Source organism: Sander vitreus, chromosome 21 (assembly GCF_031162955.1).
Source record: "Sander vitreus isolate 19-12246 chromosome 21, sanVit1, whole genome shotgun sequence".
Lineage (NCBI taxonomy): Eukaryota > Metazoa > Chordata > Actinopteri > Perciformes > Percidae > Sander > Sander vitreus.
Window position 1 is genome coordinate 4,933,418 of NC_135875.1, and position 26,411 is coordinate 4,959,828.

Sequence of the window (26,411 nt, forward strand, 5' to 3'; positions counted from 1 at the left end):
TATTGATCTGAAGTACTTAGAAGGTATAAAATAGAAGGCTGTAGTGGCACATGGCGGAGATACGCTTCACAGTATGAGTCGTTCTTTTAACATGGTTGTCCTTAGTCAACCTCTTTTTTTATTTATGATTTTAAATACAAAACGCAGTGTGTAAGCCCTTACACTTGTGAGGGAAATGAAAATAAATGTTTGCAAAGTGATAAGGGTCTTTTGCACAATATTATATCTAGGGATGCAAGATATATCGACTGAATATCGTTAACGTAATATATCGAAAGTGTCACAATAAGTATGCAATATTTAGTTTATTTTGCGGAGCGCTGCGTCCCGTCCGTTGGCTGTGTGGCTTAGTTGTGTTTGATTTAGAGCCCGCTTCAAACACTACAATGATCATGTTTCAATGGCCAGTTACCGTGCCACTTGCACATGTTAGTGCACGTCAGTGCACAGGTCCACCACGTGACAAACCCTATGGAGCGTACCACGTGTGTGCATATTTAGACAGAGTGACAGTGGAAGTGAAGAAATTGATAGAGACAACAAAACGGAACGAATCAGAGAAGCAAAAGAAAAGTTGTGTCCTGTTCTCTTTATTTATATATTTTATACTGTCCAACCAGTAAAACATGTCCTGTTCTCTTTATTTATTTATTTATTTATTTATACTGTCCAACCAGTAAAACATGTCCTGTTCTCTTTATTTATTTATTTCATACTGTCCAACCAGTAAAACATGTCATGTTCTGTAGACATGGTCCTTATTTATTTATTCATGTTGGACCAGTCCAATATGACCGTCAGTTGAAATAAACCTTGTGTTGTAAGAAAACTTGTTTAATTTGTTACAAATCTATTTTCTCATGCGTTTTCACGTAACTTTTGTAATATTACATATGCTTAAAAATATCAAAATGAATATCGATATCGCAATATTCATAATAAATATCGCAATATCACATTGTCAATATCGTGCAACCCTATGGATCAAAGAAACGTATGAATAAAAAATAAAGATAAATTAAAAAAAATGGCACCAAAAAAAAAAAAAAAAAGATTTTACAAAATGTAATAGTGGAGCCACGAAGGAAGTGTTTTATTTTCTCTAATTTCATAAAATAAAGGGCATCCTTTATCCAATGGGTGTGGAAGGGAGGATGGCAGTGGGTGGTCAGTGGTCAGACACCAAACAAGCCGATCAAGTGTGACGGGTGGATAGTAACGCTTAGTCAACCTCTTTACCTGTATTATCGTCCTGCCTTCCCACAGGGTAAAAAACATGCTGCTCAAATCCAACTGTGTCTTGGAGGCCTTCGGGAACGCCAAGACCAACCGCAACGACAACTCCAGCCGCTTCGGCAAGTACATGGACATCAACTTTGATTTCAAGGGAGATCCCATTGGAGGCCATATCAGCAACTACCTGCTGGAAAAGGTAAAGGCCAACTAGCGAAGGGTAGTCATACCTATTACATGGTGATAGTAAAATCTATGTTTTTCTTACTAAATTTGGTACAATAAAGACCGTATTGTAAGTGCTGATACTGTTTTTATTTGTTTAACTTTTATATTATAGTTTGTATGTTATGTCATTTTCTCTTAACAAGGAAAACAGGTTTAATATTGTGTATTATACAACAGATGTATAGTTTTAGCCAAGCGTTTGCTCAAAATGTGCTGATAATTCCCAGACACTACTGTTCTTCCTCTTTGCCCCTCCACTGCATAGATGAGTGGTTCCCAACCTGGAGCTCGAGACGCCCCATTTGGTTGCAGTATACTGTAAATCTGGGGGGTTGCGTGATGATAAACAATATACTGCCAAACATTTAAAACCTAATTCTGCTACACAGGTTATGTTTATTTTTTGGAATTTTCTCTAATCTTGTGAAATACTGGAGAGTTTTCCCCATTTCACTCCTGCAAAAACTATTAAAATGAAACAATCTGAATCTTTGGTTGAGCTTCTCACAACTCAACCTGTGAGGGGTTGTGAGTAAACATAGCTTCACTTTAAAGGGTCACAAGCCAAAAACAGTGGGGACCACTGGCCAAGGTAGTAATCAAGCTTTTGCATACAGACAGCAGAATGCTGCAGCAACAAAACCTCCTTCACTTTTTGTTGTTGCTCTAAGACCGCTGTTATGTTACACATTCCTTTTTTTCCCCAACAGTCCAGGGTCATTTTCCAACAGGAAGGAGAACGGAGCTTTCATTCATACTACCAGGTAAGTGTGTGTGTGTGTGCGCACCTGTGTTTGTATGTGTGTGCACCTACCTGTGTATTAGCATGTGAAGAGAGAGCATAGTATGTGTGTGCATGCAATCATTTATTGTTTTTGTCAAGCATGTGAAAGACTGTATTCACCAGCAGTAAATATGAATCCAGTCAGGATGCCATTAAGAGGCCTTTTGTTCCTACATGTAGGAGTTTAGTGAGTTGAAAATGAGGCCACCGTTTGTATTGGATGGTTAGTGTGAGAGCAATGTGCACATCATGTATGAGGTAACGTCAGAAAATACAGTTGGTAGTAGTTTGCACTGTATAATAGCCATCTAATGATTCAAAAACACAACAAAGGGTACTGTATGACGTGCTGTAAGTGAAGTGTGTATGTTTTTGGTCCTTCACCAGCTGCTCAGAGGAGCTCCAGATTCCCTGTTACGCTCTCTTCACATTAAGAAGGATCCGACGGCTTACAACTACATCAAAGTTGGAGGCCAAATTAAGGTGGTTCTTACAATTCAACTCACAAACAAATAGAACTGGGAGTGTATGAAAATCCTGAAAACAAATGTCTGAGAGAGTGTTTGCAGAGCATACAGAGAATACAGTCAAGCATACAACTTACAGATGTGTCTCCTCACCACAGTTTATCAATGTTTGAAACAAACCACACCAGTCCTTTGAGTACGAGTGCAAACTATTTTATGTAGAGAAAGTATTTCAGTAACCATCATCTCTGTTTCTGCACATTTGGAGTGTTTTTTATTTAGACCTCTGCTGTGTGCCGTCGTCTTGGCATGAGCTTAATGAGTAGGAACAAAACCACTTGACAGCAACAAACAGCCTGATGTCATGGAACACAATACAACCAAACAGCTGAGGTGGCGGTTTGTACACTGTGTGCCTCAGCAGCTCCTATGTTTATAATAAAACATCACAGTTAAAACCTGTTTGTAATATAATCAGCTGTGGGAATTTGATATCCCGGCTAGATTAATTGGAAGAGAAAAGAAAAGGCTGTGACTCCGGGGCAAAACACACATTTATATATTTATATATTTTATAAGAAAAATATCATCATCTATCATTTTTAAGACAAAATGTTGAAAAAATGACTTTCTTTGAAAGCTAACTAAACATTGTTTTTTGGTTGTAGTTTATTTTGTATGTAAAAAATATACACATATATATACATACATACATACACACACACACACACACACACACACACACACACACACACACACACACACACACATATATATATATATATATATATATATATATATATATATATATATATATATATATATATATATATAATCAAATTAAAATAACAGATAAATAAGAACATGTGCATCTCAGTACAATCTTCCAAAATTATTGTGATTCAAATAAGAAATTCCCATGTTCAAAAAGGAGTGGAAAGAAGTTTAAAACATTTCTCCAACATTTTTCCTTTTTCTCTCTAGTCTTCCATCAATGATGGCGCTGATTTCAAAGCTGTAGCTGATGCCATGAAAGTGATCGGTTTCACAGGGGATGAGATTCAGACTGTTTACAAGATCCTGGCCACCATCCTACATCTGGTAATACCCGATAATATCCAAATCCCTGCTAATTATTTACACCAGCTGTATCCCAGAAACAGTGTGTTGATTTTAGACAAATGAGTGCCATATTGGCGAAGTGGACTGCTATCCTCGCCAAGCTACTGAGTGTACACACTGTTAATTTCTTGTTTCTTCTTACCACTGGATACAGTGTCCCATGCAAAAGCCGCTTACAATTAATCTTGCAAAAAATGTTTAACTTTTTAACACGTCTATAATTATTATGTCATTTGTTACTTGTTAAATTGAACGTTTGCCTTGTCGAGAGAGGATTAGTGCATGGACATGAACGTGATATCAATCTTTTCACTTAAACTCTTGGCAAGAAAGCAAATAATTGCATTTTCTACTAACTATTCCTTTAAACAAACTGTTAAGCACTTAGCAATAATCCTCTCTGGTTTCTCTTCTAGGGCAACCTGACATTCGGGGTGGACGGTGATGTGACCCTGATAGAGAACACAAAGCTGGTGTCTGTGATCAGGGAGCTGCTGTCCACCAAAGAAGAAAACGTGGAGAAGGCCCTGCTCTACCGCACCGTGGCCACGGGTCGAGACGTCATCGAGAAGCAGCATACGGCACAAGAGGCCAGCTATGGACGGGACGCTCTAGCCAAGGTTATTGTTTGATTAGTGTTAATCCACGACGTTCAACTTCCGGGATTGCTCCGGTGCCGCCGGAAATTCCGCCAGATGCAGCTCTTTTTAGCCGATGTCCGTTTCCTTCCGCTTTCTTTGTATTGACACAACAGATCTCTGCAGGGTAAATCCAGACAGCTAGCTAGACTATCTGTCCAATCTGAGTTTTCTGCTGCACGACTAAAACAACTTTTGAATGTACACATGTTCGACCAAAACAAGTTCCTTCCCGAGGCTATTTTGCAGAGGCACTGTGGCTCCGTGCGGAGCTTAGCGCCACCCATGACGATTGTGATTGGTTTAAAGAAGTGCCAATAAACCAGAGCACGTTTTTCTCCCATCCTGGAATGCTGTGTGGACTAGCCAGACCCTCCTCCGCAGCGCTGTGGAGGAAGGTCTAGTAATGCGAGACTATTGTTTGATAGGAAGTTATAAAATGACATGTTGTTGGTCATCTGACAGGCAAAGCACTTTCTCCAGGACTCCAGACTGCGACCAAATGGTCGCATTTTGCGACCAAAATTTGAGAGTGTGCGACTGGATGTAAAATTCAGTCGCACATCATTTGCCCCCTTTTTTACACGTTAAACGTCGAAATTTCGGTACCCGGCAGCGCGTAAGCTCAAGCTTATCTGTCCTCTCTGAAAATTGACAGAGAGCGGAGCTCTGACACAAACACACACACTCGCACACACGCATAGCTGCGGACGGTGCAAACTACGTCGGCTCTGCAGTTTTGTTGAAGTCACAGTGAGTCACGGAAATGCCGATAAAGTGGTTTCAAGTGTGGTTACAGTTTTTCAAAACTTCATGCAGACAGCGTTTGCTGCGATATGATATTAATGGAGAGCCGAAAGCGGTCGCGGTGCTGTTGACCTTAACACTTCCTAAGCAGGCACGACAGTGGTTTCTGTGCCCTGGTCACTGACTGACAGGCTGAGGTTGTAAGGCAAGGCAACTTTATTTCTACAGCACCTTTCAGCAACAAGGCAGTTCAAAGTGCTTTACATGAAACATTAAAGAGCAATTAAAAACGGTCATGAAAATAAAACAAGCTAAAAAATAATAATATACAAATACAAGAATAAAAGTTACAGTGAGTAAGAAATGAATAATTATTCAGTTTAATAGGTTGTAGGGATGGGTTTGGGGTGAGGAGGATTTTGTTTAATTAATAAAATAACAATGTTCATAGGATAAATAGGTTTGACAATAATTTTTTACAACTGAAATTAATGTTTTGTAATTATAGAGGGAAAGTACCAAAAAAAAGGTACCGTTGGGTAACGGAACCGAATTTCAGGTATCGGTACCGATATCTGTTCAGTAGTAGCCTAAACGATGCATGTTTCATTTGAAGTTGAATTCATTGTAATTGTAGACTAGAGCTGGTGTGTGTGTGTGTGTGTGTATATATATATATATATATATATATATATATATATATATATATATATATATATATATATATATATATATAGATAGATATTATTATTTTTATTTTTTTTTCGTGATGGTGCTGTCGGTTAACCTTCTATGTTGCATCTTCAAAAGTGACACTGAATTTGAAACGGCACATTGTAATTTCTGCATCTATTATCAAAGTATTTATTAGTAATACAGTGGAAATTAGTAGAAATGTGAATATTTGGTTAGCATGTTGATTTACGGTGTGTGCCCCTACATTTTCTGGTTGCGCCCCTAAAATTTTCAGTTGGGGGCCACTGTGCTCCTAGTGAAAAAAGTTAGTCTGGAGCCCTGTTCTCTGTAGTGGGCTGCACAAAAAAAAGAAAAAAAGAAACAAATAAAACTGACCAGCTGATGCCCAGAGGGTTGTGACATTTATGTTATTGCTTGGCGATAATTTCACTGTGATTCACACAAGCATGAGTCACGATGTTATGACTCCAGGCTGAGGCTGGAGACTGTGGATGCAGCCATGAATGTAGGCAGTTTCTAAACCTGCTCTGTGGGCTGTAAGCAGAAGTCTGATATTGTGTCATTCACTCTCTCTGTGCCAGACTACTCTGTGCCCTTAAGCAAGGCACTTGCTCATAGGGCTGCACGATATGAGGAGAATATCTAATTGTGATTATTTTGACTGATATTGCGATTGCAATATGATTCACGATATTGAAGGGAATGATCATGTTTGTATCATTATTCTCATTTTCATTGACTAATATTAAATCTTAAAAAATGAAATGATTATAGTGTGATTAATGCGAGGATCTGTACCAAACAGATGTTTTCTGTAGTCCGTAGGATAGGATTTGTAGGCCGGGACGTCTCTGCAGCACCACAATACTTCATTCAGAATGGTCTGACACATATTTTGCCTTTAACAAATATTGCGCCCCACTGTGATTTGGATATTGCACTAGTCCATATTGCGATTTTGATAAAATTGCGATTAATTGTGCAGCCCTACTTGCTCACTAGCTGGCAGCCAGTTAGTCTACAACACACTTTAAATATTTTGTCGTCCTTAGGCAATGTACGAGCGCCTGTTCTGCTGGATTGTGGGACGAATCAATGACATCATTGAGGTGAAAAACTACGATGCTAGAGTCCACGGCAAGAACACCGTCATCGGTGTGCTGGACATCTATGGTTTTGAGATTTTCCAGAACAACAGGTTTGGATGAGACAGAATATTGCACCAATATAAAAAAAAAAGACATCTGGATCTTTATGGAAAACATTTAACATTTGATTTTATTGGTTGCAACGCACAGCAATGATTACATCTCTCTTAGGGCTGAACGATTTGGGGAAAAAATCTGGCGATATCTGGCGATTTTTTTATCTGCCAGATATTGCGATTACAATTCGATTTGCGATTATTTAAAAAAAAGTTTAGCTAAAGTTCAGTATTCACTGTGTAACAGATAAAACATGCCATGGAGCATTAGAACACGAGATATTATTTTGCAAGGATTAGAACATTTGCCAGCAATACGTGTTTTTCTTTTAATAAGCATGGAACCTTGAACAGTCAAACACGGAGCATTTATCACAAAAGCTAAAGTTATGATAATAAAAAACAATTCCAATAAAAAAAAACTTTTCTGTAAACTGAAATTTCTGAAACGCCTCAGTTCAACAGCAGCATCTACATATTGCACCTTCTATGATGATGTTAAATAAAGTAATACAAAATAAATGAAAGATCCACTGAAAATAGGACATTTCTGTTAACAATCTGTGATATGTAACATTATTCCAGCATTTATCTTATGAAAAAAACAGTAAAGAAATAATAAAAAGAGGAATAAAAAAAAAATAACAATTCAACTAAATATTCCACATTCTGGTCTTTACGATTAGCTAATCGCATTCTTTAAAATTTCGATTTGAAAACGATGAATTGTTCAGCCCTAATCTCTCTGTGTAGAATACGTTATGTATGTAGTTGCATCGCTTACATTCAGTCTCCTCTGTTTCCATAGCTTTGAACAGTTCTGCATCAACTACTGTAATGAAAAGCTGCAGCAGCTTTTTATCCAGCTGGTGCTGAAGCAGGAACAGGAAGAGTATCAACGAGAAGGCATCCCCTGGAAACATGTAAGGAGGACTTGTGTTTGTTTTATGTTTGGGGGTGACTGTTTTCATTTCTAATGCCATCTTTGAGCTTTGACATTGTAGATTCACAAATATTTTAAGAAATTAGTCTTAAAATAAAACTATACAGCCTGCTGTGTATTTATGTCTTTTTATCCTTTGTGTCCTCTGTTGTTAGATTGATTACTTCAATAACCAGATCATTGTGGATTTGGTGGAGCAGCAGCATAAGGGCATCTTCTCTGTGCTGGACGAAGCCTGTATGAATGTGGGCAAAGTCACGGATGAGGTTTTCCTTCAAGGACTCAATGGCAAGCTGGCCAAACACGCCCACTACACCAGCCGCAAGGTAGGAAACACTAAATACAGACTTCTTGTTATTTTAAAATGAACTAATAGAGCGTACAGGACTTTAGCTGCACTGTCTCTGCATCTTTTGCTGTCAAAGATTCAAATGCTGCCAGTCTGGTCTGTGATCTGTATCACACGTCATATTCTCCCTCATGTTTCCTTCCACAGTCACTGACTACACTTGTGTTAGTTACGTGACATTTACAATATTATTTTATGCTGCTGAAGACAGACAAATCGCAATGTCAGTGTCTCAATTAGAGCTGCAACAATTTGGCAATTTGTCCGTTGACATAAAATTAATCAGCAACTATTTTGATAATGAGTTAATCATTTCAGTCATTTATCAAGTACAAACAATGAATCTATAATAAAAGCCTAATCTATAAAAAAAAAAAGTCTCAATGCTGAACATATCATGACATTTTTGATTTGTGTTTTAGAGTTGATTTTTAATTGCACATTCCTGACATAATTTGCAAATATAATGAAAGATGAATATAGACATCAAGCAGTATATCAGATTGTGGTGTTGCAGGATGTGGCTGTAGTAACCTGAGAACACCAGAGGGCAGTAAGTAACCATTAGCGCCTGAACATGATCCTGTTAGTTTTAATAATCAGGCAGGCTTGCTGTCTAATTCACTCTAATGGTCTGGACGGCCAGACAAAACATAAGCCAATTTACTTTGCTACCATTTCCACGGTTCTGTTTGGGATCCGATGACTCTAGATAAGGTGAAAGTCACTCGTCATCACTGATCTGGGGTCAGTGTATTTCATTTGTTCCGCAGATGTTGAACATGTAAAATTGTGTTTGGGACAGCTGATAAGTAGATATTAAATTCAGGAATGTTTATTTTAAATAACTGCAGTTTTTTGTACAGACACAAGGGGGCATCAGCTGTCAGAGAGAGCGAGAAGGTGTCTGACTCAACACTTTGTACCGCTTTGCACAAGTGATGTCACTGCCAGCCAATGGGAGTGTATGGAGCTGGTGCTTTGCTGTGTTTATAATGGGTGTTAGAGGGAGAAGGAGGCAGGGAGGGAGGAGGGAATGTATTTACAAATGTATATGAGGAGAACTAAGCAGAGAGCTGGGAAGAAGAGAGCTGGTGATGCAGTGAAAAGGAATGATGTCAACATACATTTCTGGCCAGTGTACTGTAGATCAAAATACTTAAAGCAACAGGCTACAAAGTGAAGCTAAGAAAGTCAATTCAGAGGCTTCCTGGAAACTACATGTTCCCATGCGATGCAAAAAAAAAAAATTAAAGTTCAAGGTGAATAAAGCACACCATGACAAGCAAACTGTGAATTAAGCAAGGTTGAGTCAAGATGAGGTAAAGATTTTACTGGTGCTGCAGGGTGTATTGATCCGTGAAGCTTCCCTTTACTGCTGTTATCCTGGAGTCGATATGCTCCCTGCTGTCGCCCCTCTGCTGCTCTCTGACCTGCTCCTCTACAGGATCTGGGAAACCAAGGGTTGAAACTTGCAGTGATCCAGCTGTTACTTCCTGGAACTAATATTGGTATGAATCAATATTAGCCAGAGATCCTTTTTCCGTACTTTCTGGAGTCCTGTTGCATGGTAACATTAACATAATGGACTTTTTGTCAGGAAGTAGTGTAAATTGTTGGGGGCTTTAGTGGATCTACAGGGTTTCTTTTCAGGGAATAGACAGTGTGTGTATTGCCATTTAAATTAACAGTCATGAAAGTTAATTTGGCTAGAGTGCCTTAGAGATGAGGCTTGCTTCTACTTAAAAAAAAAAATTAACTTTTAATTTTGTCATTATATCAACAGACACAGAAAGCTTTCATAAGCACACAATCCTCATGTAATAAATAGTGTTATAACACACTGTAATGTGGTTGTAAGCAGCTATAAGGACATTTAAAGGTGCAATATGTAATACTGACAGCTACTGTTTAAAATAATTAGTGCAGTACAAATTCAAAATACTGGAGAGAGTCAGTCGTCTCCCCCTCCTCCCCAGACTCAAAGTTCACATTGGTTGCCAGGCTGAGACTGCAGCATCCACAACAATGTTGCCAGACGTTATGTCTCACATAGCCAGACGTTACTTGACAGCAGAGCGGAGTAGCTAACGTTAGATGCTGGCTATATTCAGTCATAAAAGCCCGTGCTCACGCGGAGCTCTGTACCTAACTTACAGACACACTTTTTCGGCTTAGAATTACGATAGGAACCGCTAAAAATACCACTACCTTGCCGTCCTTTTCCACCCGACTGAAATACACACTTTATTGGCTTAGAATTATGGCAACAATCGCTACACACACTGCAAACTCACGGTCCTCTCTTCCCGATTTACAGGCCGCCTCTCTTGGCTTAAAATAACTCACCGCTGTCGGCTACGGCCGCTGAACAGGCTACATGTTGTAAACAGCCGTGGCCTGCTTGCCTGGTCCTCCGGTAACGTTAGCAGTTAGCAGGGTTAGCAGGGTTAGCAGGGTTAGCATGGCGGCGTTAGCCAGGACCAGTCGGGATCACTTCACTGGCTGTGTCTCAATTTGTTTTTGCGAGTAACCAACTCGGGTACTCTAGCTATCTATATAATTCAATGTGAGTACACAAATGTTGAAATGACATAAAATGCCCGTTCCTTGTAAAAATTAGTCTGAAGCTAATGCTTACCTGTTTAGGAGGAAATTAGCCAACTCGGCGTCCTTTTGGGCTCTAAGCTGTCTCCATCTTTCAAATACATCTCCAATATTTACCCGGGGTTTGTTACGTCTCTGGTCACGCAACTGATAGAAACATTAGGTCGGGTAGAATCTAACTCTGTTGATCCTGTTTGTTTGTTTGCTGCTTTCATGGCTGTACCAACGTTACAGCTGTAGCACGCTGGGTTTACGTGTTTACAGGTATATCTGGCAACCTGGGCAGTTGATAACAACACACAGGCCAAAACACAAACAGAAATTCCGTCACGGAACGGAAATTTCAAAAGGAGAAAATACTGGCATTAGCATTGTTGTCAGAAAAGATAGTATTTCAACTTAGCATGTTTCAATAATATCTGATGACGCATTGGGGTCATTTTTGGATTTATAACAGTAAATACTGTATATTACATATTGGACCTTTTTAAAGTATTTATTAATGCACAATATCTGTCAACAATTCTAACTTCTCCTATGAAGATATGCTTTATATTATTAAACTATTATTCACTATTTTATTTATTCATTATCTGTTCACACACCAGCCTCCACTGATTGGTGCCCACAGAAAGAGTTAGTTGTTGACAAATGCATTAATAATTAGCAGAATGACTGTCATGTCTAATTAGTGGTCATAGTATTACTTTTTCACCCAGCACCCTATGATATTGTTATAGTAATATTATCTCTGTATATTAGTGTGACCCCAAAATAGACATCCTAACCCACACTCATGATGCAAGTTAGCTCCTGGAAAAGTTCTGGAAATGTTGAGGCTTTGGGGGTACAAAGTGTACATGAGCTCTGCAGACTTTAAACACCCACGGTGGCTCTCCAGCGTCGTACAGTAGCTCACATCTGTGTGTGAAGGTTAGGAAAAAAAGGTGCGAGAGAGGAAAAGAGGTGCACAGGGCGAGATTGTGAATTATGTGAGAGGAAGAGAGATATGTAAATCAAGGGTAAGAAAAGGGTTGAGGCATTTGGTAAGGGAGGAGGGCTAAACATGTAGTGAATGATTTATTGTATTAGTGGTATTTTCTAGCATATTTTAAGGCTACACTTATAAATATTTTCATATGAACAATAGATCAAAAGACTTGGATAGTGATAGAACCACAGCTCCCCTCGTTCCTTCGTTTTAGACTCTTGTAGCTCATTGTGTTTGGTTTTCCGGTCCACAAACTTCACTCTCATCAACCTCATTTCCAGCAGCAGCAGGCCGCTGTTTGTCAGTGAAAAAGCTCCAATACATTACCACTGTGTAACATCTGCCCAGCAGCAAACAGCAGGCAGACTAGCTGGTGAACACAGCGAAGCATTTAGCAGATAAAAAGATATTTTTTGCAGGAGTTGGTGGAAACACAAACAGCTATAACGTGAATTAATATTAGACCTACATTTATCACGTGGCCAGACACACGACCTCAAATGAAAGCTAATGTTGCTCCGTGTGTAAATGAGGAAATTTGCTAACACAGTCGCCATAACAATTATTATATTTTTATATTATACATACTAAAGTCTTAGATTTACACATACATTTTGTGAAGATTATCACTGTTGCATCATTATGTTAGTGATATTAGACTGAAAGATGCTGGACTGTGTGGTTGTATCTAAAACAATAAGGTATACATATAAAGTATACCCTGAGAATAGTTTTAAAGTTGTTATAATCACGTAAATATTCTGCACACAGGGGCTTAATGAGAAAGAAAAGATCTGTATATACCTGATTTCGTATGGAAGTAGGATTTTTGGGAGGAAATGTCAATAAACCGTCTTAGACTTATAAAAATGATTTAGCACAAGCTTGTTACTTTATGTACTGTAGTACTATGAAAAAAAAGATCTCAACACAAAGTCCAACTCAGTTGCCGAGCAACTCCATACGCTGAGGAAAGACAGAGTACTATGAATCAGACCTTGAGTTGAGATTTTGTTTTGTCAAGCTGCTGTTTCTGATGTCAATAATGGATCTTGAGTCCTGCTGCCGACACCTGCCTCTAACTGCCTCTGCCGCCACAAAACAAACACAACATATATATTGAATATCATGCATTTTGATGAGAGCCTTACTGCCAAGAATTGAGGAGAGATGCATAGGAAGAGAGTGAGTCAGAGATCTATTCTAGGAGAGGTTTCTGTAACACAATCTGTGCTGTGTGTCTGCACTTATGTTCCCGCCCTCCTTCCAGTACTGAATGATGCTCTGTCTTTACTCGGTACACCTGCTCCTGTCCTGGCTGTTAACCCTGTAACCATTCATTCATTCACTAGATACTGCATGTGCGCAGAAAGATAAGATAAGATTAAGATGTGTTTAAGGTCTGTGTTAAAGAAGCAGAAGAGGAAAGGAAGTCTGTTTATACCGCTAACTGATACACTCTCTTGTGGCTTCTAGTCTGAGCTTCCACATCTCAACGTGTCAATGTTGTTTTGCAGTCTAATGATGATAAACTCTTTTTACTGGCTTCCCGGCATCTCAGTCTAGTTATGAATTCATCAGATGCTTTTGATGCATTGGAGCTACAGGCTTGTTTACAGAGATGTCTTGAATCTGATGTGCTGCGGATTATGTTTCAGTGTGATGTTTTATTTATTTATTTTATTTTTGCTTGTGCGTTGGTGCAGTACACTCCAGCTGTTTCCAGTTGTTTTCCATCAGGCTGTTAGAATCTTCACTTTCATCATGCTGAAATTGAACTTGTTTCATAAATGTTGTACTCTTGTCGGCCTGCCAGCAAACTGCACTTGAGTCGTGCAGCGTTTTATTCTATTTTTAGGTCATTGCACCACAACTAAACTGGCTGGTTATTTTTCTTCTCTTTGTGTTTGTTGCCTGATTGCAGATTTGTCCTCTCTGACATAGAGCTCCATTGTGTCTAACAACTATTAAAAACAAATTCTCCTGCTCTCACTACGTGTGTAGGTGCTACAGATATTGAAGACTACAGTTGGGCTTTGCAGTTTTGTATATGTTAGGGCTTTTATTACCTTTTGTTAGAGCAGCCAGTCAGTAAACAGAGTCCTGTGACACAGAATTTTGTACTGCAACGTGAACGTGAACACGCTTCTCAGCTGGAGAAATGTATTATTGCGGGCAAGCTGCACTTTGCCACTGCTTGGTGTGTTTTAGATGCTACTCACCTCCTTCACTCCCTTATCCCTTAACACTCTCCTTGTCTCACTGTTTGTTCTTTGATCTTCCCAGATGTCCCTTTTTTATTTTTAACTCTTAATTATTTGCTGACACAGTATTTTCTTTTGGCGCGCCCATCCTGCCTGGCAGCTTCATTTCCTGCCTCTCCCTACTTTCTCTTCAGATTTTTTTCTCTTTAACAATCCCTCCTTCAGTAGCTCTCTGTTGTCTTCACTTCCTCGTTCAATTTTTTATTCAGGGGTGTGATTCTTCCGGATAAATCCATAACTCCGTATATTTTCCTGCTTTTTTGTCCTTTGCCAATCACACCTATGTTTGTTGAATTTTCTCGTCTGCCTCCAAATTGACTTTTCACTAGTGTCTCAGCAGCATGTGGCGGGTACGGGTGCAGCACACTAATGGGATATGATGTTGGTGTGTGTGCATGTGCTGCCACATGTATGAATGCATGTAGGGGGTCTGCTCTAAGTGGTAAAGCTTTTAGGGGCCATGTGTTGGTGATGCTAATCACCGAGATATTCTGTTCATTAGCTCAAGGGAGGCGCAAGGTCAGCAATAGCAGCAAGGACACATAGGGAAGTATAATTGATCGCTATTAGAGCACGGAGCTGTGGATACATGAAGCAGCCAGCAGTTCAGTGAGTGTTAGGTGAGTTATACTCTAGGGCGTAATTTCCACTGGGGACAGGGGGACAGGTCGTCCGTCCGTCCCCTCCCCCCTACCCTTGTCAAAATCCAGTTCTTTTTTGGCGGAGGACCCCCCAGTTTTGTGTACAATATATCGTTTTCTTTTTTTTTTAACCGTCATCGCGATATCAACTGGCGCAACAAGCACATTGCAGAGGGCTGCGACATATTGCGATTTTTTGTGTTAATTGAAAGATATCAGGAGAAAACTGCACTTTAAAAAAGTAATGTCATTCTTTTTTAGTGTTGCCTTTTATATTCAACTCAATGTTCACTTTTTTCCAATAAAAGAATGTTGGAAATGATTTCTTTTCATTTGTTTTAAATTCAACAAGCAATTTTTTGTTTTTTAGAAGAATACTGAAATGCAGCAGAACCGAGTACACTCTAATATCTGTTTATTTATCGCAAGTGGTATCATCGCAATATTCAACAATATTATCGTATATTTTCCTCACATCGTGCAGCCCTAGTCTAGAGTGAGGATTCAGCTTGATACTCAGTGTTTTAATACCCTGACAGCTGCAGCTCAGTGCATTGGGCATGAAATGCAAAACCCATCTCCTCATCTGCCGCCTGGATCAGCTCCCATGGTACCCGCTGTGAGTTCCTGACAGGTTTGGAGACAGTCAGACGCTGCTCATCGGGAGGTCTGGCTTGTGCCCTCGTACTGTAGATGAGATGGCTGTTCTTGGTCCTGGGGCTAGAGCGGGAGGGCACAGGTGGCAAACAGGATTGTTGGAAAAGTGATTGCAGGAGAGAAGTGGATAGGATTTGGGCAGAGTCCGATAGAGGTGGTAGTGTCAAAACAATCTATGTACAGTGTGTGCACAACAAAAAGTTGATTTGTTCTACCAGAGAGAAGTCTACCAACCAACACATTTCCTTTTGTCTGTACAGAGGGCTGGCTCAAGTGTCAGAAAGTGTTTGGGGTGTATTGTTAAGCTGTCCTCGCACGTCTGTGATTACAAACTGACTGATACAGAAAACAGTTGAATTTGCCAGGCCTAGTTCAGGGAATAATGATGGAGAATTAAAGGCATACTATGTAACTTTTCCCTCTTCGGTCCCCCTACAGGTTGTCTCGTTGGAACTACAGCCGTGCGAGCTGTAGTTCCAACGAGACAACCTGTAGGGGGACCGAAGAGGGAAAAGTTACATAGTATGCCTTTAATCCATAGACTGTATAACAGTCTATGCTTTAATCATAAAATGACCACATAGTGAAACATTCACTTTGTATTTTAGGGTAAAATAATTTACACTTGTCACATTGTTGAAAGGATCGAGTTTCGGGGCCAGTTCACCCAGATTACAAGAACATACTTTACACCCAGTAGTAGAAGTATCTAACCATTACTAGTGGGCAATATGAATGCAATCTGTAATTTTAAATAAAGTTAATTTTCTGATTTCATTAGACAACATAACCAGATTGAGTTTTCCCTTATTCAATAAATTAATGACCTGACAAATTAGGATATTGTATCACATTGTTTCAACAATCATTTCAATTAGGGCTGCACAATTAATGGCATAATCGAAATTGCAATGTGGACTAGTGCATTATCCAAATCGCAGTGGGGGCAAATATATGTCAAACCATTCTGAATGAAGTATTATAGTGCTGCAGAGACGTCGCAGCCTACAAATCACATCCTACAGACTAAAGAAAAAAGCCTTTGTTTGGTACAGATCCTCGCAAAAATACACACTATAATCATTTAATTTTTTGAATTTTAATATTTGTTAATGGAAATGAGAATAATGATACAAAAATGATCATTCTCTACAATATCGTGATTTATATCGCAATCGCAATATCAGTCAAAAAATAATCGCAATTAGATATTTTGCTCATTTCGTGCAGCCCTACTTTCAATCAAATACTGCCATTAAACTGCTTATTGATTTACCCACACTGGCCTAATTAACAAGATATTAACAAGATAGCTATACCACAGTATAAATACAGTAGTACATCTCTCATACAGTTCTCTCTCTAACCACAAACAAACATTTTCGGCTGCACTCTGGTTAATGTGCTCTCTGCAGCTGGTGTCTGTATTCAGCCAAAGATTGTTTACGAGTGAAAAGACACATCACTCTGTAACACCACTGTACGACTGAACGTTAGTTACACCCAGTTTAGTCTATATCCTTGACGTTCCACTTCCAGGATTGCTCCGGTGCCGCAGGAAATTCTGCCGGATGCATGTATTTTCCATTGGAATTTTAACTCCTGTCGATTTCTGAGGACTATGGTTAACTGCTCCTCAGATCTCTGCAGGATAAATCCAGACAGCTAGCTAGACTATCTGTCCAATCTGAGTTTTCTCTCTCTTGACTGTTTTGCAGCGGCTCTGTGGAGCTTAGCACCACCCATGACGATTCTGATTGGTTTAAAGACATGCCATTAAACCAGAGCACGTTTTCCTCCCGTCCCCGAATGCTATGTGGAGTAGCCAGACCCTCCTTCAGTGCACTTTGGAGGAGGGTCTGGCAAAGCAAGACTACACCCAGTTAAACTTGGATTCAGATCACATCAACATTTTAATCTGATCGACTTCATAGTTCTGAATCTGGACTTCCAGTATTTGGAGTAAGTAACTTGTAATGTAATGGGCTACATTAAATAGGCTGCCATTAAACATGTTTCTGCTTCTCAGCCAACAAAAGGTGGTTAGACATCCTTGAGTTGTGGTTATTTTAGCCTTCAGTTACTTACGAATGTTGAAAGGTAAATTCTGATTCCATGTCCAAGTGGATTCAGTACATCACTGCTCTGGGCTTTTGTTAAACCTCATGGCCACATGTGGCCTGAATACACTGCTACGTGTGTATATATATATATATATATATGTATGTATGTTTTTTGTATGTGGCATTTTTAGGCCTTTATTTGACAGGACAGCTGAAGACATGAAAGGGGAGAGAGGGGGGAATGACATGCAGCAAAGGGCCGCTATATATTGTATAAACCTCCTATATATGGGCGCCCGCTCTACCAACTGAGCTATCTGGGCGCCCCACTGCTACATATTTTGCACAACAAATGAATATGAGGCAGAAAAAAAACCTGCTCTGTGCTTCAGTTTCTATAGTTAAAGTGAAGAGTGGTTGTGGTAATCTGTGTCGTTTTTCTGCAAACAAAAACCTCGAGACACGTCGGGGTAATGACAGCCAAAGGTGAACGTGTTTTCCGTTGTTAGAGTGCCTTCCTGTCACTCCTGTCAGTGCTGTACTACAGTGTGTACCTGAGACAGTCGGTCCACCGTGTTCTCATTATTTTGTCTCTCGCCTTCTCACCTCGCAGCTTCCTCTGTTCACAGATTTCCTGTTTTTCTCTGCAACTCATGTTACTGTCTCCCCTCTGTCTGCTCTGTTCTGCCTTTCTCTTTATTATATTTAGTAAAACACTAACATCCCTTCGCCCCTTTTTGCTTCACTGCGTCTTCTGCTCAAGCCAGTTCCTTTTCTTCACGTGTTACCTTGCTCCTCTTTCTGTCTTACCGCAGTGTTGTTTCTGTCTCACTGTGCCTGAAACCTCTTTGTATCTCCTTAATTAATCTCTTGATTTGGCTATCTGGTCAACAGTAAGTTCTACTCTACAGACAATCCATTTTCAGTTGAGAGAAGAGGGTGATTTGATGGCTGTTGAGGACTGAATTATTATTTTGCTGTTGCAACTTTTCAAAAAGATTCCTTTGTTTACGTATGTGGTAGAGCTGAAACCAAGAGTTGATTTAATGGATAAGTCGAGCGACCGAACAGTAATCAGCAACTGTTTTGATAATTGATTATTCATTTAAGTAAAATTATGGTTCAGCTTCTCAAATGTGAGGATTATCTGCTCATTTAATTGTAACCGTCTTTGGGTTTTGGACTGTTGCGACTTGACCTTTTAGGGCTTTTATGAAATTGTGAACTGCAGCATTCTTCGCTGTGTGCTGACATTTCCAAAGGCCAAAAAATGTATCTGAGAAATAATCATGCTACTGGTATTTTATATTATTCTATAGGTTTTGCTGGTCCTGGGATTGCTTGCTGAATTTGCTCTTATTCAGCAGTGTCCCTGCTTTACATTCATGGAGTGGTCCGCCTGAAGCTGCTCAGTGTTTTACTGCCTGAATTAGCATTACTAGCATCTCCACAACAACTGGGTTAAGTTTTTTTTGCTCCAGGGTTATTTTAAAGGGAGGGCCTTCCTGCACTGATTTAGTTTAGTTTAGCTGCTGGTGTCGGGGGGGCCAGTCCACTGTGGACTGGCCACCATTAAGTTTCTGTTCCACCTGTCTAAACTTTTCTGATAATAATACCAATACTTATACTGAACCAATATATTTGCTGTTTAATAAATAAAAAAAGTCTTAAAATAAAAACTCTTAATATAAGTGGGCCTCTCTCTCGCCTGTTTGCTCATCCTTATATCCCTCCTGTCCTCATTCATTCTGACCTTGTTCTGTTTCTATTCATTTGCCCTCCCTACACACACACACACACACACACACACACACACACACACACACACACGCACGTACATACGCCCGTCTCCATCAGCCCTTTAGTCTTAACACTAGGCTGAATCCCAAACACAGAGGATGTGCTAACAATAAAGCTGCCAAGGTGTGTGTGTGTGTGTGTGTGTGTGTGTGTGTGTGTGCGCGCGCGCGCTGGGGTGTGACTGATTGTGATGGATGAGGGGCAGTGCGACTTCCAGCAGACGCAGGCTGTCTGTCTGATAGTGCATCTGTTTGTCTCTATTTGTTTGTGTGCATTTGTGTATTTGTTTTCTGCAAGTGTCCGTAGTATGTATATATGTGTGTGTGTGTGTGTGTTAGTGTTAATTCCCAAATAAATGCATTAATCTTGAGACAGTCAAATCCCCATACAGGCTTGATATTAAGATCCTGAGGATTAAGTTCGTATTGAAACGGTGTTTGGAGCTCTAAAGCTCTACATTATAGAAAGTGTTGCTAACTGTGAACATTAAATATTCTTTTTTAATAACACATTACTGTTGGCAATAAAAAACGGAGACTATTACTGGAAGCACTTCAACGCCTCAGTAGTTTTCTGAAGTGCCAGGTGGTAAATAGTTTTGTGATTTAAATGAGGAATTTCACTTGGATTTACTGTGAGGCTCTGTGTGGTTTTGATTCAGGCTTTGGATCTGAATCAAGGCTGACTGAATCATTCAGCACTCTAAAGTAAATCTGTCCGTTTCTGTGAGGCTTTTATTGTGTTTGCAATATTTCATCTCATACGGGATTGTTCCTTCTTTCACTGACGGTGTCATTGTCTGATAGTATGTGTGTGCCTGAGAGTACTCTGATGACTCATTCAATATTTTCACAAAGACCCAACGTAATGGAACACACTGTGTTGGCTCGGCTGACAGAAATAGCATCTAGGTGGAAGGCAATGTGGCTGTAAAAGTTTTATTTGTTGGCTGTGTTTGCTTTCTTGCATTCCTTCTGTTCCTTCACACAATTGCCCATTTTTAAAGCATCTTTGTGTTTGTCCCCCCCCCCCCACCCGCACCTTTCTCTTAATGCTAAAATGTTGACCTATTCCTTTAAGATTTTCTTTTAAGTGGATGCATTTGTCAGTTTTTGTCAGTACAGTTAATAAACACAGGTTTTGAACATTTATTACTGTTGTGTTTCTGCTTCTCAGCCAACAAAAGGTGGTTAGACATCCTTGGGTTGTGGTTATTTTAGCCTTCAGTTACTTACAAATAATGAAAGGTAAATTCCGATTCAATAAGTGGATTCAGTACATCACTGCTGAGGGCTTTTGTTAAACATCATGGCCACATGTGGCCTGAATACATTGCTACATACAGTATTTTGCACAACAAATGAATATGAGGCAGAAAAAAACTACTCTCTGCTTCAGTTTCTATAGTTAAAGTGAAGAGTGGTTGTGGTAATCTGTTAATCTGTTGTGTCTTTTCTCTGCAAACAAAAACCTTAAGACACGTCGGGGTAATGAGAGCTAAAGGTGAAAATGTTTCCCGGTGTTCAAGTTTCTTCCTGTCACTTTAAAGGGTAACTGCCGTTTTTTTCAATATAATAATAAAATATTAAACTATTCCTTTCCCTTTAAAATGGAATTACGGGGTCATTTAAAGGCCCAGACCAGGGATAATTACATGCTTTTGGCCATATTGTGTATCTGTCTGTACTTTTTTTTTTCTGTATCTGTATTACACTTAAGACATCAGTCTTTTTTCTCCTGCTTGTTATCTGTGGCTTTAATCACGCTGCCTTCTGGGTGGTATTTCAGGTAGAAGGTTTAACAAACCCTGTGTAACCCTGATGTCTGAGTTGATGTACCCTGAGATGGGAAACTCTGAGTTTTCGGTTCCAGAACAGATGATATGAGTTGGTTCAATCAACTCAGAGTAGGTTCACCACCACAATAAAAAGGCAGCATGAATGGAGCCATGATACTACGATTCACCATGGTAACAACCACAAACAAACGGGTCGGCGGAAATACTCATGCGCACAGCGAGTTAAAAAAAAAAAAACGACGGCTGCTGCAAAAGAGAGAGAATTTGCGTGGGAGAAAAGTGCTGCTAGAGTAAATGCGTATATTCCAATAAAGTGTATATCATATTTAATCATAAGGATAGCCTAATATTACTGGTGAAATGGTATTGAACCTATAATCAATTTCATTTCTGCAGACGAAAAAGTACTACGCCTACTAATCCCATTCTGAGGCTGCAGCACCATCATTAACAGCATTATAATTCATAATCTTTTATTTCAAAGGGTTTACATCATTCTCCTGCAATCCTGTGGAACTCCTTTTAAAAACGTTTAAAACCAGTTTCAGAGTGCGTCACACTCTTCTGACGGCGCTTTGCTACAGCGGCTTTACTAAAATGCTCCGCATCACCAATGTTGTAAAGACAAATGCCGTTTGCAAAAAAACGTAATGCGACACAAATAATCTGCTGGGATGTAAGAACACAGATGGGTGACGTTAGTGATATGAGGACGGATAAGGTTATGCAGCCTAGGCTACATTACTGATCGACTGGGAAGATGAACGATACCGCTCAAATAGGAATTATCTAAAAATTAAAATGTCGGGGCTTCAATATCATCTCCCGACATATAACACCCTCCCTATAACACCATCAGTTACCATAGTAACTGACTCTGAGGTGAAGTTCCCTCTCTTTCTGAAACAGAAAACCCAGAGTTACCCTCATCTCAGGGTTAACAAACTCAGACTTTTCACTAAACCTGCTTTCTGAAATACCACCCTGGACTCTTGGCCCTCTGTTCTCACAACAACAATAATAATAATAATAATACATTTTATTTTTGGGCGCCTTTCATAGTACTCAACCTTACAGTTAAAAAGGCTAATATAATTAAAACAAACACATTTAAAAAATATATGCTTATCATTTCTCTCTTTCTGTGGGATTGTTTAAGAGCACAGGCTACCTCTCCCCCCACTCTCCCTAGTCTCTGATGTCAGCATAATACTTTTGGTGAATAACACACACACACACACACACACACACACACACACACACACACACACAACTTTACTGTACCTTGTCACAGGCAGCTTGCAGATGTGGATGAAACAGGAGGCCTGATGCTCATCAGAAGCTGTTGCCAGGCTGTGACGGACCTTTTTGCATTTCCATTCATGCTTCTTCCCACCCTGCTCTCTTGCTAACTGGCCTACATACAGGCATCAGTATCACACACACACTCTTTTTTTTCTTCTCTTTCTATCACGCTCCATTCATCTCTCCTCCTCTTCCTCTTCCTCTTCCTCGTCTCATCATCTGTTGCCCCCATTCTTGAATTTGATTAATCACGTCTTCCTTTCTTGCTCTCCCTCTTCCCCTCCTCTTTTCTGTGAGACTTTATCCACCCTGACAGCGTTGGTGTTTTCCGCATCACCGCATCTGGTCTGCAGTAGCTCTGCAGTTTTGCAAATCATTTTTAGTGTTTGTTTTGACCTGTATAGAGAAATGATAAAAATACTGCTTCAGAATCCAGACAGTTTGTTTGAAATTTAACTTTAGAAGATGGACAATTTACCCAAATTTCTAATACAGAAGAAAAACAATTACAGAATAACATTCATAAGATGATGTGCATATTCATGAAACAAATATAGGAACCTGTGTGCTGGTTCTTTAGTACTGCTTTGGGATTCGTAGAAATTCATTCTGAAAACTTTGTTATCCAAAAACAAGGGCCTGGTCATGACTGCTGAGACTTGACTTACTGTCAGGTGCCAGGAAGGCCTTGCATAGCCACACACATCAAATATTCAGTTATTATTAGATCTATGCATTGAAGGCACTTGTTTTCATCTAGTGTATCAACACAACTTTATAGGTCCAGATGATGACTCTTAAATGCATAATTGATCATGGTTAGAACAAAGAGTGCATCTCACATGTCTGATAGCAGCAAAACCGCTGTTTGCTGGAAGATCTCTCATATGTCATGATTATTTTTTGGGCATTTTGGCCTTTAATAGGTAGTACAGTTGAAGACAGGAAAGTGGGGAGAGAGAGGGGGAGGACATGTAGCAAAGGGCCACAGGTCGGACTCGAACCCCGGGCCACTGCACTAAGGACTGAACCAAGGGGTGCACACTCTACCAGGTGAGCTACCAGGGTGCCCCCAGGGAGAACGTTTTTTAATTGGGTCTGAAGTGGCAGAACAAGATTTGTATTTAAGTACACAGTACAGTATAAACTCCTTTGCACTTTGAATGCATTGATCTGAGATGCCTTTTATTATTGCTCACTCGCTGCTCTCTCTCCATCTGTCTGTCTCTCTCTGCAGCTCTCACCAACTGACAAGAGTTTGGAGTTTGACAGAGACTTTCGCATCAGACACTACGCAGGAGATGTGGTGTAAGTCTCCAAGTTTTATTTATTCAGGAAAAGCTTTTACCGATGATTCATGCTCCTTTTCCCACATTTGTACATTTTTTACATATTCATACCTCAGAGCTGCCTACTGAAACCACAGTCTTGTACTTTTGGCCGTTTTTAAGAGCCGATGGGAGTTTGGGTTTCCTAAATTAAACCTGATGCTTGTTTGGAGGACGTGGGAGCACCACTCATGCTCAGACTTTCTGACTAGATTTTGACCAAATATTCTTTTCATAACCCTCAGTATTTGAATATTTGCCAGTTACTTTCTGAGAAGGGATGCATGATTAATTTGACCCCTTACTTTATATGATGCCATTGATCAATTAATGTAAAACACATTTGTGGGACTACCAATAAAACTGTAATGTATTAATAATGTCTGTCCAGACTGCAGGCTCAAAGAATTTATCTTTATGATCTCTGTGGTTTTCATTTAAATCTACATCTTGGCCTTAACTTAATATTGCTTTGTTTGTTTGAATTGTTTGAAAACACAATTGCTTGAGGATTTCACATACTTCTACCTTAAAGAGTAACTTACCAATCTTACTTTTGCTGACCTCCAGTGGTTTAACCTGTCTCCAGTACATCTGTACATCACTGTTGGGTGTAGTTACTGGTGCAAAAAGTAACTGGTCAGATGTGAAACAAACAAGAAACTTTCAACCAGAGAGGATGGTGAAACACTGTTTCTCCAACTGGTGTTAAATTACTCTTTAAATTGTTTATTAAGTATATTGTATATATCAAGTATATTGTATTACATATATATATAGTACATTTTAATCTTGCCAACTAAGGCTATAAAAAAAATGTCAGTGCCAGTGCCTGAATTCAAGTCGTCTCACAACCCTAAACAACTCCCATTTGACAATTTGACGTTTTATTTTCTGCAAAAATGATGCACAAAATCAAATAACCCACATGGATTCATCTTGATTTATTGTGAATGAGGAAAAATTGATCAAAGATTATTTCATGCACATGAACTTCCCACATGAAAAGAGTTTTACGCAGTCTGGGTGCTAATTTAAAGCATGTTTTCCCAGTGCACAGGCGTGAAGAATTATTGGATAAAAAAAAGCGTTGCAGTCTGTAGTAGTCTAATAAAACTGCAATTGAATTGCAAAAATAACCCTATTTGTGGACCAGCCAACATCTGCCTCTACTTCACATTCAAAACTTAAGACTCAAAAACACACACATGCACACTGGTGCATACACTCGAACATTGAAACTGCATCTTCATTGCATGAAGTCCCCCAAAATGACTGCACCACTTCCCAATCCCCAAAGTACTTGGCCACTATTTAAATGAATAAATTACACACGCTAAGCCCCTAAAAAGTGCTCTCAGGGAAACCAGTTGTGCCCATTTGTGAGGGCTAAGTGTCTGACACTCAGGGGAGGACTCAGGCAGAGGAGCCTGACTGGCAGACTTGATTGATCCCTGATCCACCTAGACCAGGCAGGAGACAGAGTGCACCTCACACCTCACAGCATGGTTTGTAACAGCTCTGCTATTTGTTAGGTTCATCACTTAACAGCCCAAATTAACTTAAAGTGTATATTAACATAGGACCATAAGGATCATCTTATATTTACAGTAGATTAACTCAAACCACAGTTTATACTGCCAGTGGCCACTTTATTAGGTACACTTGTACACAGGGTTTCCGCGGCGTCTTAAAAAGTCTAAAAATTCCAAAATCAAAATTTTAGGCCTTAAAGGTGCTCTAAGCGATGTCACGCGTTTTTTAGGCTACAACATTTTTCGTCACATACAGCAAACATCTCCTCACTATCCCCTAGCTGCCTGTCCCCTGAACACACTGTAAAAAAAACACGATCTCTGTAGACAGCCCAGGCTCCACAAACGGCAACAAAAACAAACTGCGCCAACCTGCACCACCAAACATAACAAACAGAGTTCCAGCCAGTGTTAATTTCGTTGACGAAGACTATGACGAAAAATATTCGTCAACGAACCTTTTTCACGGACGAAAACTAAATAAAAAGTCAGATATGATGACGAAGACTGTGACGAAATGTACCAGACACTTTAGTCAACAAATAAAAATGAGACGAAAATGTTAGGGAGGGACGAATGTTACACCATGGGCACAGCATGTGAGTGAGTGAAGCTCTCTGGGTGTGTGCAGTGACACCAGGGTCGTTGCATCACTCCCACTCGTCCTCCACAGAGAAACACGAGGTGACCTTTGAGACTCCAAGGATCCACGCCTGTCCATTGCTAGTCTCTAAAGTCTAGCCCTGACCCTTTCTCTTCTGTCTGTCTTCGATATGAGCCTCGGCCGAGTCATAAACATTCTTATGAAAGATCTTGTGTGCGAGACTTCATATGGACAGGATTAGAGATATTTAGGGCTGCAACTGATGATTATTTTCATTAATCAATTAAGTCTGTGAAATGTCACAATAATAAACAAATATGAACTCCATTAAATATCAACTTTGGTCCACTGTAGATTTAGTCGACTAAAATCTGCTAATATTTGGTCTACTAAAACTAGACTAAGAC

At 39.7% G+C, this 26,411-nt stretch overlaps 1 protein-coding gene across 1 annotated transcript in view; it reads left to right on the forward strand.

Moving 5' to 3' along the window:
• The window catches only part of myo1d (myosin 1D), a 111,013-nt gene that overhangs the window by 28,151 nt on the left and 56,451 nt on the right, over positions 1-26,411 (forward strand). The window contains exons 4-12 of the mRNA XM_078280017.1: positions 1,267-1,432; positions 2,172-2,225; positions 2,633-2,728; positions 3,697-3,813; positions 4,251-4,454; positions 6,968-7,113; positions 7,928-8,042; positions 8,218-8,388; positions 23,775-23,845. Coding sequence (XP_078136143.1) covers positions 1,267-1,432; positions 2,172-2,225; positions 2,633-2,728; positions 3,697-3,813; positions 4,251-4,454; positions 6,968-7,113; positions 7,928-8,042; positions 8,218-8,388; positions 23,775-23,845 — 1,140 coding nt within the window. The remainder of the gene's footprint in view (positions 1-1,266; positions 1,433-2,171; positions 2,226-2,632; positions 2,729-3,696; positions 3,814-4,250; positions 4,455-6,967; positions 7,114-7,927; positions 8,043-8,217; positions 8,389-23,774; positions 23,846-26,411) is intronic.